Source organism: Corvus hawaiiensis, chromosome 4 (assembly GCF_020740725.1).
Source record: "Corvus hawaiiensis isolate bCorHaw1 chromosome 4, bCorHaw1.pri.cur, whole genome shotgun sequence".
Taxonomy (NCBI): domain Eukaryota; kingdom Metazoa; phylum Chordata; class Aves; order Passeriformes; family Corvidae; genus Corvus; species Corvus hawaiiensis.
The window spans coordinates 26481785-26495526 of NC_063216.1; the positions used below are offsets into that span (position 1 = coordinate 26481785).

The following is a 13742-nucleotide window of genomic DNA, read 5'->3' on the forward strand; positions in this document are numbered from 1 at the left end:
GCTCTCTGATGAAGAGGTTATTCAGAACTGAACAGCCAGGTTAAGGCTTGTGCTCCATGGCCCAGTCTGTGTCCCATTTAGGGGAGAGTTACAGGAGTGAAGACTGGTAAGCTGGGAACTCAAAGAGAAAGATGTGGACCATACTGATGAACAGTTATTCCCCTTTTTTTTTCCTTTTTCATAAGAAAATTGTGAAAGAATATTTTTTTTTTTAGGTAGAGAGGGTCAGCATTCTGCCTCAGGGGACTCATTCCCACAACAGTTTAGGCTCCTGGACTGCTTGAGGAAGAGGGTGAAGAAGTTAGGAAGGCTCCAGATGAACAGGGTTGCAGTAATGAAGAAAAATTAAATATCAAGAAATACTGAGCAAGGATGGATGGCCAAACAAAGAAGGGGACAAAAAGCCAGAGTTTGAAGGAAGCAGTGCCTTCCTCTTCACCTAAACAATACACAGGAGAGCCCTGGGGTCAGATTCAAGGACTGCCCATGACAATGCAGCTTCTGTGTTTCCCTGGACAGATTGATCCAGCTGGGAAAAGTCATCATTTGTTCTCCTTCTGAGGTCTGGAGGAGTCAAGAGCAGCTCCCTGCCCACCAAACAGAGGCTGGGCTGCCTGATTTGGGTGGCAGGGAGGGGAAAGGTGGAAACAGCCAGGATCCTTGTTTTCTGTTCCTCAACTCTCCAGCCCACTGGGGGCTTCATTCCCTTGGGCAAAGAAGCAGTCCCTGTGTGGGCATTTAATGAAAGCTGCAGGGGCCTGGCCATGGTCCTCACCAGCAGAATCACATCATGGTCTTGGCTTGGAGCAATCTGTTGCCTCATCTCAAACGTGGATATTCAGCCTATGTGAAGGATTTCAAGAGGTAGACTGGGAAAATCTCCCTACAGGAGTCCGTGGGGAAATGGGATAAGCTACCTTGTGGTGGTGACAAGGGTCTCAACTTGATCTCCAAGCAGGGAACCAGAGTCCACTTCTGACCTTCTGCACTCATCGACCATTTGAAGGCAGTTCCTTTATAAGGACCTCAAGTGCAGTAACATTTGAGGAGAAGGAGTATGAGGGGAAAGGTAGAGCTGGGAGGTTTAGGAAGGAACTAACAGGTCATTTTGAAGAGTATCTGGTCTAACTTTGAAGCTGGCCCTGCTTTGAGTGATGGAGACAGTTGGATCTTCTAAGTGAGAAGCATGATTTAAATTTTTTTTAAATTTTTCCTATACTCTTTTAGGATAACTGCTAAGGCAGCCAACAAAATAAGGACTTTGATGAAGAAATGCCAGGAAGAATTATTCTTGCTAATACCACCCAGACTGACAAGTATGACATCAATAAAAAAGAAAAATCTGTCCCAGAAGCACTTTGATAAGAACATGTGCACTCATGAACAGTCATAGACAACAGGACAGGACCCCTTTGAAAAGAGAAGAAACCTTTTTGAGGGCAGTGGGTCCTGAGAAAGTCTTCAAAACCACTGCATTAATAATCTGTACATACACGATGCAGAATCAACAGCTTTATAAAAACAGAAAATATCAGGTCATTCAAACAACATTCAGATTTCTTTATCCACCCAAACATTATTATGGCCCTAATGAGTATAAAATAAGCATATGATTCCTTCAGGATCACCACCTTATCTCTACATCTCTCTCTTCTTATGCCTGCTTTCAAGTCGGGTGTCTGCAGATGATGATTGTTAATAATAATTTCTGCTTTGGCAACAGCATCCAGTCTCAGTCAATACGGGACTTTTGTTTGACAGACACTGCACCAGCACACAGAGCAGGGGACAGACCCCAACATGAAGAGTTTTCAGCTGAAATGAATGTCTAACAAGGCTAACAGGGAAACAGGATGTGTCCAGTGCCCATCAGAATACAGGCTATGAGCCTCATTACTGTTCCTGGGACAGATTACCTCTCCTTAGCCCTGTCCACATGCATTCCTTAGAGAGAAATTCACTTGTCACTGACCTGTTCCACTCGGATATCAAATTCTCCATTCACCTTCTTCCCCTGGAAATATTTGGCCCTGCAGAAGAAGCAAGAGAGACAAACATGGTTAAATAAGATTTTTGGCTTTCATTACATACTGTTTTGCTTCTGTGTTTCCCTTTTTGCTGAAGAATTTCTATCCGGGTCACAGCATGTTTTTCTAATTCCTATCTTCTTTTAGCTTTCTGTTCTCCAGGAGAAACCTGCCAAGCCAGATGAAAACCACATTGGAACGTTCCTTCAAGGCTTGTTACTTTTTCATTTAATTTTCAAACTGAAAACCAAATGTTCTCCTAATCTTTTCCAGGGAACAACTCTAATCAATGATTCCTTGCTAGATCTCATTTAATACTCAATCTTTATTCTGTAAAAGGAGAGCAACATATGGCACAGCACTGGGAACTTCTGATGTTGAGCAAGGAGCTTTATCATCACAGCTGAAGTACTCGTGAAGCCTGTTCTCATGCTGTCTCACTACAGAGCTGCTTTCCGCTTCTGTTTCTTCTTGCTGTTGATTTAGAGAAACCATATCTGCATCTCTACAGTATCACTGATGAAGGATGAACTCCTGAACTGAGAAACCTTGTTTGCTTTGGGGTTGAACACTGCTGTGAGAAGAACATACACCTTCCACCAGCTCTGTTCCTATCTCCCCACATGATGCAGACACCAAAGCACTTCTAGAAGGTTGTTCCTGTGAGGGGAAGGCTGACGGTAGTGTTGGAGAAGAAAAGAGAGGAAAAGGACAGGCAGTTCTAGCTTTTTGTATTCATATTTGTGTATAATTCCCTTCATATTGATTAGTCAGTGGGGAAATTGCTAGTATAAATTTCCCTGTGAATATTTCTCCCCAGTTCTTCCTCTCACCAAACAAGCTTGACAGAAGAAAATATGAATTTATTTTGTCAGTCCTCCTCCCCTGTAAACTTCAGAAGGCCATGTAGGCTCCAAAGGGCTCTTCTATTTGGAAAGCATTGAAAACAGTTTAGTCCCGCAAGAGCTGTTTCCAGAGACAAAGTAACTCTGGGTTCTGTTTCCAATTGGCAAAGACAGGACAGAATAAAGAAGTAAAGGAAAATGAGGGGAAGCCGGCTTTGCTCCCTATTTTATAGTATAAGCAAAAAAAAAAAAAAAAAGCTGGCTCACATTTTTACTATGTGTCTATTTGTTCCAATAAAAAAAGGAGAGACAGTAGGAAGGCAATTTCCCCCATGGCTGAAACACACCAGCTTTTATCTGAATGCTCCCCTCCCCCAGAAACGTGATGTGTAAATAAAAAAGTTGTTTTGTCATTCTGGCTCAAAACAAAGTCAACATTTTTCATTATAATAGGAAAATACATTCAAAATGTCAAAAGCTTTGTGCTTAATTCTTACAAGTATATCTGAATGCTGCATCACACTTCCCTTCCCAGCCAGCCCATCCATCAGCATGGTGCAAATAAAACTTCTGCATAGGTGAGGGACAATGTAGCAGCCAGGTGTAACCAAGACCAGGTGACTCAAACAACCCGTTTGGTATAAAAAGCAGATCTCTGGCTACTTTTCCTTTTTATTTTGGATTTATGAGCGTTGCATGAACAAAAGCAACTCAGCAGACAAGCTAACACATCACGCCTCTAACAATAAACAGGAACTCTAAATGCACTTAATAATTCCATTAGATTTCTGGAGGCATGGCTCTAGAGGGTCTGGCAATATTCCTCACTCCTAAACATTGGGGATATTGCTGCAACCAGTGACTTCTTAAAAACTGCAATAAGCTTTCAGAGGGCTCACAGGAACTGGTCTGAAATTTGAGGTGCACTATTCCCTGGTACAAGTTTGTTTTTATTCCCAGCATGCTCATAATATATATTCCTTTCCTGCATTTATGAAACACACTTCCTCCCTCTATGGCCTCTCCTCTTTGCCAACCAGCTGGTTGCAAGCTCCTTGGTGATGCTTGGCTTCAGCTTGCAATGAAGCACAACAGTCTTCAGCCTGGTTCAGATGGAGCAAAGAGGCTTCCACTGCCTGGTCCAGGAAATTGGCCTCCACACGGTTACAAAATCCTCTTTCTCCTCTCTACAGTACTGGCTGTGTCCATGGATGGTCACACAGAGGGTGCATCCAGCATTAGGAGTTGTTGGAGTAGTGCAAGGGACCTCAGTTTAGACACTGTGTGACCTCTCCATCCTATCCCTCTTTCCACACAGGTAGTCTCATCCAATGTCCCAAGAATTTTCCTCCAACAGCACAATATATCCCTTTCTTTCCAAGACAGCCCCCCCAGAAGCTGAACCTGCTCTGAGTGTCTCTGAAGACTACAGGTGCTAAGCAATTTGCAGCCAAATATTTTGATCACATCATTTTGACACAGCCCAGGGTAAGAATAAAACACTTCTTACTGAAATGTCTCTGAAATGGATGAGAGATGGTTTCAACTCTCACCTCAGGTTTCGGAGCCCCTGGACAGTAGAGGGTATCATGTTTAAATGACAAATGGCCTTAGCATCCTCCTGGAGCCCCTCAAATTTTAAGCAAGCTGGAATCATTGCTGATGCTGTGGAAGCATCATACCTCTTGCAGGAGAGAGAGACTCTTCTGGTCAGTTCTGCCCCATGTATGAAATGGTTTGTGGTCCTTACAGTGGTCATGAGACAGAGGAAAGGAAGATCACGCTGCTGTGGTGGGGATGCACGAGAAAGAAATATGGATGTTTCTGGCAGTCTCATGGCTGTACAAGACATTTGTGGATGCTCTCTGCCCCAAAACCACCTGAGCAAGTCTCCTCAAGACCTCTGCCTAGGACCTGACTGCTGCAGAGTTACCTAGGCAGCTTGTAGTGCAGCAGAGGAGCGGTGCCCAGAAGACCAGAGAAAAACCTTTCTGGGGAGCCTTGGAAGTGTTCCCACTCACCTCCAGCACAGCCAGCCAGCAGCAATGAGAGGAGCAGCTCATTGCCCCAGGAGGGCTCACTGTCCCCAGCTTGGGACATCAGGCAAGCCACTTGCCACACAGACCCACCATCTCTCCCAGGCAGCCAGCAGCACTGACCACTGCTTGGCTGGCCACCCCTTTATTTTAAAGCATGTCAGATGTTGAGCTCAGCAGAACACAGAGCTATGATTTGGCTAGGCAGGGTGCAGATGGGGTGGTGCGGTTGCTGTGATCTCAGTGAATTAGCATGTAAGCATGTTTTGACTGAAGAAAACTGCAGGGCCATGCTCAAGAACAGTTCCTGGGTGGGATTTATAGAGCTAGGCAATCCATTTAAATGTTGCCCCAAGGACTGGGAGGGAGGAAGCACCATGACAAACAGCCAAAGGTCTGCCCTGGCTTGTAGGAAAGAAGCTTGCCTTGAACCCCTCTCTCCTTCTGAGGAAGAAGCTGCATGCTCTGGAAAAGGACATATTTTCTGGGTGCAAAGGCATCAGACAAACATAACTTTCACTTTCTGCCTCAGCTCTGACATGACTACAGGGACATAAGAAACCCAATGCCTCTTCTTATGAAGTAATCTGGAAAGGATAGAAGATCATTTTGCAGAGATATTCTGTAAACCAGCCCCAGTCTGCCTCAATTGCCATGGCTGGAGGAAGCATATACAACAGTTTTCTGTCAGATATGGAGTGTACCTTTAACAGCAGCAGGGAATAATAAGTGATCAATTCACATCCAATTACCTACCTCAGGCTAATTCACAGATTTTCAGCTCTTCCTAGGAGAGACCTCAGTGGAACTGATACAGCAAATATTGGAATGCTGTCTTGGAAACTGGGAAGCCATTCTTCAGAGAACTAATAACCCTGAGTCCAAATCCCCTGTGATGTGAGTAAACCCAGACTCACATCTGTATCACTGTTCAACAGAGGCCTTGAGCTACAAACTCAAGAGCTGGCTTGTACCTTCAACCCAAAAATGGGCTCTCCTCACTGAGAGCATGAAAAAGAAGGACACCAGGATATTGTAGTGGTAAATTCCTCCAAATCCTCTGACTTAGCTTGTGCCTCTGGATGAAGACACAGCAAGCAAAGAAAGCCAGGTGATGCTTTGGATGGAAACCACTTCTTATCTGGAGCAGGAAGCAGCCTTTCCAACCCTGTGGAGGGGCCAGAGCAACACACGATGAAGAGAGAAATGCGTGGGACTCTTGGGGAGAGGTAGGCAAGGGAGTGGGTGGAAGAAAGAAGGAGAGAAATGGTAAGAAGAGACCTGGATAAACAAACCAAAAGGCATCCATGGATAAATTCTGGAATTATCTGAATTATTTCCCTGGTATCACATTACACATACTTCTCTCAAGCCCTTGGGAAAATAAAGCATGTAATTTCTTTCTGGATAATGCAGGAAAAGGCAAGGCTGAAGCCCCCTGGTTTGGCTGTGGGGGCACCTTGGGGAGGGTGGGGAGATGGTGAGGCACTGCACAAAATCCCCATGTCAAAGGGCCTGGGGGCCCAAGTGATGCACAAGGCGCTCACTGTATGTCCGCATTGTCTCCTTCATAAAAGGGGCTGGGACTGGGAAAAAGGAGGCAGTTTCCAGGATACTGGCCAGCAGCTGCTGGAATGCCCCGACCCCCCCAGCCCCTACATGCTATAAGGGCAGCAGAGAGGGGAAGGGGGAGGAGAGATGCATTTGTGCCCTTTTATTTCGAGGGTGGAAATAAGGAAGGTTTTCCTTTCAGGAGCCAGTTCTCACCTCCTCCACCACTTTCCCCACTTCAGAAATTCTCAGCTGTACCTAGTAAGAATTTTGAGATGGTCAAGTCCTGACTGCCCAGAGCATAGGGATGGGAAAAATCACTCCATAAATGCTGAGGTCTGCAAGCTGCTGGAGCTTTTGTCCACATCTGCTTTGGCCCAGAGACCTTTACGCAGTGTTCAGCTGTGGGATGGACTGGTTGGCAGTTAATACTTACTCTGCAAGAGTACCTTGGGGCAAGGGGTGGGGGTGTCAGGATGGTGAATAAGAGTGATGGATGTGTGCTTTGACACCTCAGGAAACAAGGTTTGAATTAAAAGTTAAATGGACCAGAGACAAGTGCACAAAGAAAGAAAAGGTATTTACATTGTACATACCAACAGGGAGGGACGAATGGGTAAACCTCAGGTTTGTGTTGGGTCAAAAGGTAACCCTAAACACCCTGATACTTTGGCAGGAGCTCCATAGAAGTTTCAGCTTCATCCCCGGGGCACAGCAGTGCTGTGACCAGCCCTGTTCTCCCCGGGGCGAGATCACCTTGCTCCCAGTGCTGTCACCACCTGACTTGCTGTGGCCACTGAACAGAACGCCAGCTGTGCAGTGCTGCAGGTGTGTCCTCAGTGTCCTCGGCTGGGCTGTGGGAACAGACTTCTTTTGTTGCCTTCTGGGAAGAACCACAAAACCCAGCCCACTCTGGTTACTGTAAAACCACCCCTGAAACATTATTAGTTATGGGATCACATCAAGGGAAGGAACGCCTCACCCGAAGGGGGTTGTGCTGTGCTCTGATGGCAGTATGGGTTAGGGATTTTTGGATAAAGGAAGTCCTCTGGTGAGGTCCTTGATGAAATCTGAGGTCCCACCCTACAGGGCTGGGAGGATTTTCTTGGCTTGAATGCAAATGGAAAGGGAAGCTTTGAGGCAGCAAAGGAGAAGGGTTTTTAAAATCTTCTTTAGTGAGCCCTCCCTTTCTGAAGGCCTGTTTTCCGGGGAGACCTGGCTTGGCAAGCCAGCAGCACTTTAAGGATCGCACACACAACTATTCAGGCCACTCTTTGTATTCAAGGAATTGTGGAGTCCCACACAATACTGGCCTCCCAGCATCTTCCTGTGCCACCTCCTGCTCATCAAACAGGGGTAATCAAAGCCATCCCCCCACCAAGAGAAGAAGCACTAGTTAGTGCAGTGCTATTGCTTTTGGGCACAGCTTTTTGTGCTTCTCCAAGCTGTCAGAATAGGAAGGACACTTTGCTGTAGGTCTGGTCCCCCACCCAGGCTGTACTGTGGTCACATTCCTCCTGCCCACAAAGAGCTGGGGGTAGGAGGGTAGGGGGTGGAGGTGGGGTACTGCATTAAGTACAACATGAGGCAGCAATTTGATTTTGTGTGTTATCAAAACAGTGCATAGCTGGAACATTTCCACATTGCTAAATCTAAATAATATGGCCTGGAGCTGTTTGCAAGGGGTATCATTTTTTGTTGAGAATTTTGCAATATTTTTTTCCAGCTGCTTCAGTTCTCCTTGAATTTGAGGAGCAGGAGAACTGGCCTAACTTGGACCAACAGTGGGGCAGGGCTGTGGACTTCCAGGCAGAAGAAATCTGGCTCACAAACTCTGAGAAATGTATCTGAGGGTTGGGTTTGTTGGTTTTTTTTAACATGTACAGGACTAGGCAGGACATTCTGAGGTTAAATTCTATGCATTTATAGGAACTCTGGTAAAGTAATTAAGGACCCAGATTTGACTTGCATTAGCACAGTTATAACCTGGTGGGGAATGTTTTCCATATTCTTTGTGTCTATTTTTGTAATGATACTAATCCTTTACATTTCTGTATCACCTTTCATTTAGGGGGACTAGATCCCAAGATACTTTACGTACGCAGGATAAAAATACAGACAGACACGACGGTGATATACCTAAAACAGATTGGAAAGTGATGTGACAAATGCAATTTCTTGAAAACTTTTGACAGCCTTGCCTCCCTCTCACCCCTATGTCTGTATTCTAGGGAATACAGAAACTCTCCATGCTGCTTCCAGGCATGCATATGTGCACAAACACACACACTCCTTTAACACAAGCTTGCCCCCACTTTCTGCTTTCCACTTCTCAAAAAGTGGAACTTGGCAAGAAGTATAGGAACAAAAATATTCGGTCCTGGGTAGACAAGGCTAAAGGATGAAAATATGACGACTTTTAAACCAGATTTGTGAAAACGTAAATTTTACATGTATGTTTTTTCAAATTATTGCTGCACTGTTGCACGGAACTTGTGAAATATTAAAAGGTCACCACTGTGTAAAAAAACATAATCCATAATAATCTATTTTCAGTCACCACCATGTTAGATGATTTGGGATTTCTTATCAGGAAATATAGACAAAACTTTGCAATTTAACCAGCAAATTCCTAAATTCAAGCTTGAACTCCAAAACTTACCATTATGTTTAAAACAGTTAGGTGCAGAAATATTCTTCCTAATGGGAGCCTTAGTACATCACCTTCAGCCTACTGAAAGCATGAAATGACTCATGACACTCATTGAATATTTTTAAAAGGAATTCCTTGAAAAAAACCTAGGATTTAGGAACTCCCTTGCTAATAAAATTCAGTATTAGGGTATTATTTGACCAGTAACATTTTTAGGCAAATGACATATTTAGGGCTCAATATTTTCATGTTTCAGAAGTAAAAATCATTTTCTTTTTAAAAGAAGTTGATCATTTCCTTTGACCAGTATAAAACAGTAATCCTGTCAAATCAGTCCATAATTAAACCTGAATCATGGCGTTATTGTTATACAAAGAACCATTTCAAATGCATTAAGAGGATTTCATTCAGTGTTAATCACAGTTTTTCTCTTCCTTGATCTTAAAATTTTTGGAGACAGGATGTTCAGGCAGATTTGGCCACAAATTAAAGGGGAGAAAAAACAATGCAGTTTTGTGTCTCCTAAAACATCCTCTGTGACTTATTTTTTGGAGAAGCATGTCACAGTCCTCGTGTGTGGAGCTGCTGCATACAGGGCACGTGTATTTTGGGCAAGGCACCAAACACAGCACTGTGAGCTCTTGAAACAGCCTGAAACTTGGACAAAACACAGCAATGGCTTTGAAAAGCCACATGAGCTGTTTCACAAATGTAACTTAGATACCCAGCAAATGCAACAAGAACAACTTTGTTATGCTGTCTGGTCCAGAAAGCGACTCTTTTAGCATGTGTGGCTAATAGGAGCCTTAGCTGTGCTTGATCACTTCCCCCATAAGCTGTTTAAACAGGAGGCATTAGGCTGGAAAGCTGAGCACTTTCACAGAAGACAGGGGTTAATAATTCACAGTACAAAATCCTGTTTGATCTGCTGAGAAATTCAATCCAGCAAGAGCATAATTTTCTTAATAGCGTGGTGGGCGAGGAGGTTGCCAGAGGTGGGATGCTTTCCTCCTGGCTGAGGTCAGGCTGCCAGAGCTGGCCCACGTGCCACCACCTGGAGTTCTGCTGTCTCCTTTCCTCATGGTCCTGCTCCCTTTTGCTGTGTGTTTAACACATGCACGTGTACTCATGTCTGAGCTCCATTTTTTCTGGCAACTGCTTTAGGTGAGTTGTGGATGCGTTTTTGGAAGCCTCCCAAGGCACAGATACTCCCAGCCCATCAGAAGGAGCCTCATTCTCCAGGTGCAGGCTCCCCAGCTGAGAAATGTGCCAGTAACGACAGAAGAGGAGCCAAGCTTTTCCCTGGTGTGTTGATGCACAGGTACATTCACTGCTGTGCATGCCTCTGAGGGCTGCCTGTCAAAGCCAAGAGCACAAGAGAGCTGTATAGATAGCATTTTCCTCTCGTGCACATCCTACATAAGGCAATTCACTGCGTGCTTCCTTGAAATGTCTAGAGCTGTGTCTTTGAGGAGAATGGAAAATTTGTCAGAATGTTGCCACTTTAACAGAAAGCTGGGTGAGTTCCCTTGTTTTTAATAGAATGTACCTTTCTTTTACTGCTGCTAATGCAGAAAGCAGCTGATCATATTCCGTGGGACTCACACGGTTTTTATAGTGCTTTGCCTTTGGAATAAACCAGAGCAGATTGCATGTCAAGAACAGCAAGGATTTTATAGTGGAAGACAGGCCGTAGATTCCCATGCATGCTCTTTCTTTCCTTCAGACCTCTGAGAGAAATCGAGTGCTGTACTGTACCATCAGAGACATAGTAGCTCCTCAGAAACAGAAAAGACTGCCATTTGTCACTTTGAAGTGTGTTCTACTTGCACTTGCCTGTTTGGGTTGTTAAAGCATTTCGTCACGCACTTGCGCAACACCTCAACCTAATCCACAATTGCAGCCCTTCGCTGTAATACAAACAGTGATGATAAATTAATGTCTGGCTTGGCCATATTGCTACAGTCTCCAATTCTGAGATAGTGTTTTCATTTAGAGAAGAGAAATCAAATGGCAGATTCCTCTGTCTCTCACCCTTCCTGTCCGTGAACAAGCTGGTCCTTGTTGTAAACTCTGTGTAACTCGCTCTCGGGGAGGAGGCACTGTGGAAGCCCCCACCCTTAAAATAAGGGCAGCACTTCAGTAGTTATTTCTTGGGAATATTTTTAGTAAACTAGTTCAAAAGGAGGAGGAAAGTGTTTCTTGGAAACCAAATACAAAGGTTTCACAAGTAGAAAGACCAGAGCAGGCGGAGATGAAACACATTACAAACATGATGCTCCTTCCAAACCCAGAATCACCAGCACAGAAGTAACAATGTGCTGTTGTTCACTTTCCAAAGTCGGGACTGTTTCTGTACATGATGCAGAGTGGATAGTCAGAATCCCTGGATAATCAGCTTCGTCAGCTGGGCTCTCACAAGGCAAACACTGCTTCCTGAGGCTGCTCAGCCTGAACTCACATAACACCCTGGCTGAGACCACGAAGGTGGCTAGCATTGCTCAGAAGTACCTTACCAAAAGTAAACATCCATGGAGCCATGGAGCCACTGCTCTTCAGTGCTGCTCTCAAGGGTCTCACTGAGTTTCCTGGAGACACAAAAATCAACCAGCAAGAAGCACTCCTGGCCCGCTGGAGTGGTTGCATTGGTATGTTCTCTCAGAATGGACCATGTACTGCTGCCTTTAATCTGGGGAAGTTTCCAGACATGTATTTCTGTTCATGCTGCAAAGAGCCATGGCAGGGAAGGGTTAGTAATGTTCTTTCCTTGTTTTTCATGTCATACATACATCAGGGTATGATAATGAATTCATACACTAATTTTGTTCAGTGTCCTCACAGCCTTAGAGAAAGTAAAGGCAGGGAGCCTTTGCAAGCAGCATTTGATACCTGCAAACTTGTGGGTTGAGTCAGAGAGCTGGGATAAATGAAAGGGGTATCCCATAGTTCCTAGAAACTGCTCAGTTATAGACAGGAGAGGGATAGCCAAGACAGCAGGATGCATGGAGTGCTTACAGGAGTGGAGGAGTGAGGACAGCATGGGTAGCCATACTTCCTCTTTATATATGCCAGCTGCTGCTCCCTCAGCAAGCACAGCTCACAGACCACAAAGTCTGCATGACAGAACCGCAGCTGGGAGATGTAAAGGCAGGGATTCAAATGAAGTATGTGTATTTTAAAACACGAAAACACTGCAGCAGGGTCCAACCCCTCCTTGTCCTTTCCCCTGCCCCGACTACCCTCAACACCATTTAATCTCAAGGGAAAACTAGACCGGCCTTTGAGCTGGGGCTTTCCTCTCTGATCGCAGTGTTTGTGCTACACAGTGCTGGCTAAGCCCCAGATGTGAGAGCTGTGCAACAAAGGCACTCCCATCCCAGACCGAGGATGCTGTGTTAAGGGACTGCCACCTGGCAGCATCTCCAAGGAACTGCAAAAGCACTTCACAGAGACAGCGGTTAGTGAGCATCAGCATGCGGGAGGCTCGTGGTGCGCCCAGGAAAGAGAGATCAGGTCTGCTTGAGCAAGACTGGTGTTGCCGACTGAACGAGCTGGCACTGAGGGGCTGCTACTGTGATGAAAGACACTAGGCCAGGGAAACATTCATGGTGACAACCTTATCAGGGACTTTCCCACTCGGTTAAGACGTTGTTCTTGCTTTGAGAAAAATCCCACTGTTTTCCCTCTCTTACTTCAAGTTGGTTGAAGATGCCTGACCTACTTGTACTCAGTTGTGGTCTCTTTTTAGGTAAGAGCTAAGCTCTTGATTTGTGGAGATACACCTAAAAAGGTAGGTCTCACCTTGTTCCCGCTCTTCTAGTTAAACAGAGAAGACCAAAGGTGACAGCTGTACCGAAGAGTGGTGTGGGATGAAAAGAAAAATAAACTAATCTGCCTTGGCCAAGACCCAGTAACCCAGCTTCTTTAATTTTGAAGTCTTCAATGCTGCCCCCTTACCTAGGCTACTCTTTCCTTCTTTTGTCTTGCGACAAGCTGGCAGATGAAGCAAGAGCATCTCCTCAACACATTCTCTGGATTTTTCCCCCAGATAAGACTCTCAGACAGGTTGCCTAAAGCTTTCTAAACCAGCTGACTTCAAAAAGGAGCATACAAAAAGCAGTAAGTCATTTCTCTAGCATTTCAGAAGACTACAACTGTCCTACCCTTTGGAAAGTGTACTGTGCTACCCAATGTCATAGGAAACAAACTTCCAAACTTTTGTGTGTAAAGAGACCTGCATGAACAAGACAAATTTGAGGCTTAGCTGAGCCTGAGATTCCTTTGGCAATAGTTGTTGCTATGCTCAGCAGGTGAAGGGCCCTTGACAGGTAGTAGGAAGCTTGGTTATCTTACCATAATTTATGTATAAATTTACATACAGAGAAAAGCTCAAGAGAGATGGAGAGCTGGAGAGATTGAGTCACTTTTAATTTTTAGAGTCAGCACAGTGGATTAAGGTCCTGAACCACATCATTAATACACCTTCAGCTGTTATCTCTTAGGATCATTGCTAGATATGACAGCTTGGCTAAGCCTGCTGAGCCAAGAACCTCCCAAACGTGTTCATATATTAAAGTTATGAAGAAGCTGGTCAATGAATACCAAATGAACATTTTTTACCGAGAAAGTT

The 13742-nt window shown here is 44.8% G+C and overlaps 1 protein-coding gene across 2 annotated transcripts in view; it reads right to left on the minus strand.

The window, feature by feature from the left end:
* The window catches only part of SYN3 (synapsin III), a 189257-nt gene that overhangs the window by 156114 nt on the left and 19401 nt on the right, over window positions 1–13742 (minus strand). For both annotated transcript variants that reach the window (XM_048301298.1, XM_048301299.1), the window contains one exon: window positions 1973–2030. In XM_048301298.1, the coding sequence (XP_048157255.1) occupies window positions 1973–2030 (58 nt within the window). The remainder of the gene's footprint in view (window positions 1–1972; window positions 2031–13742) is intronic.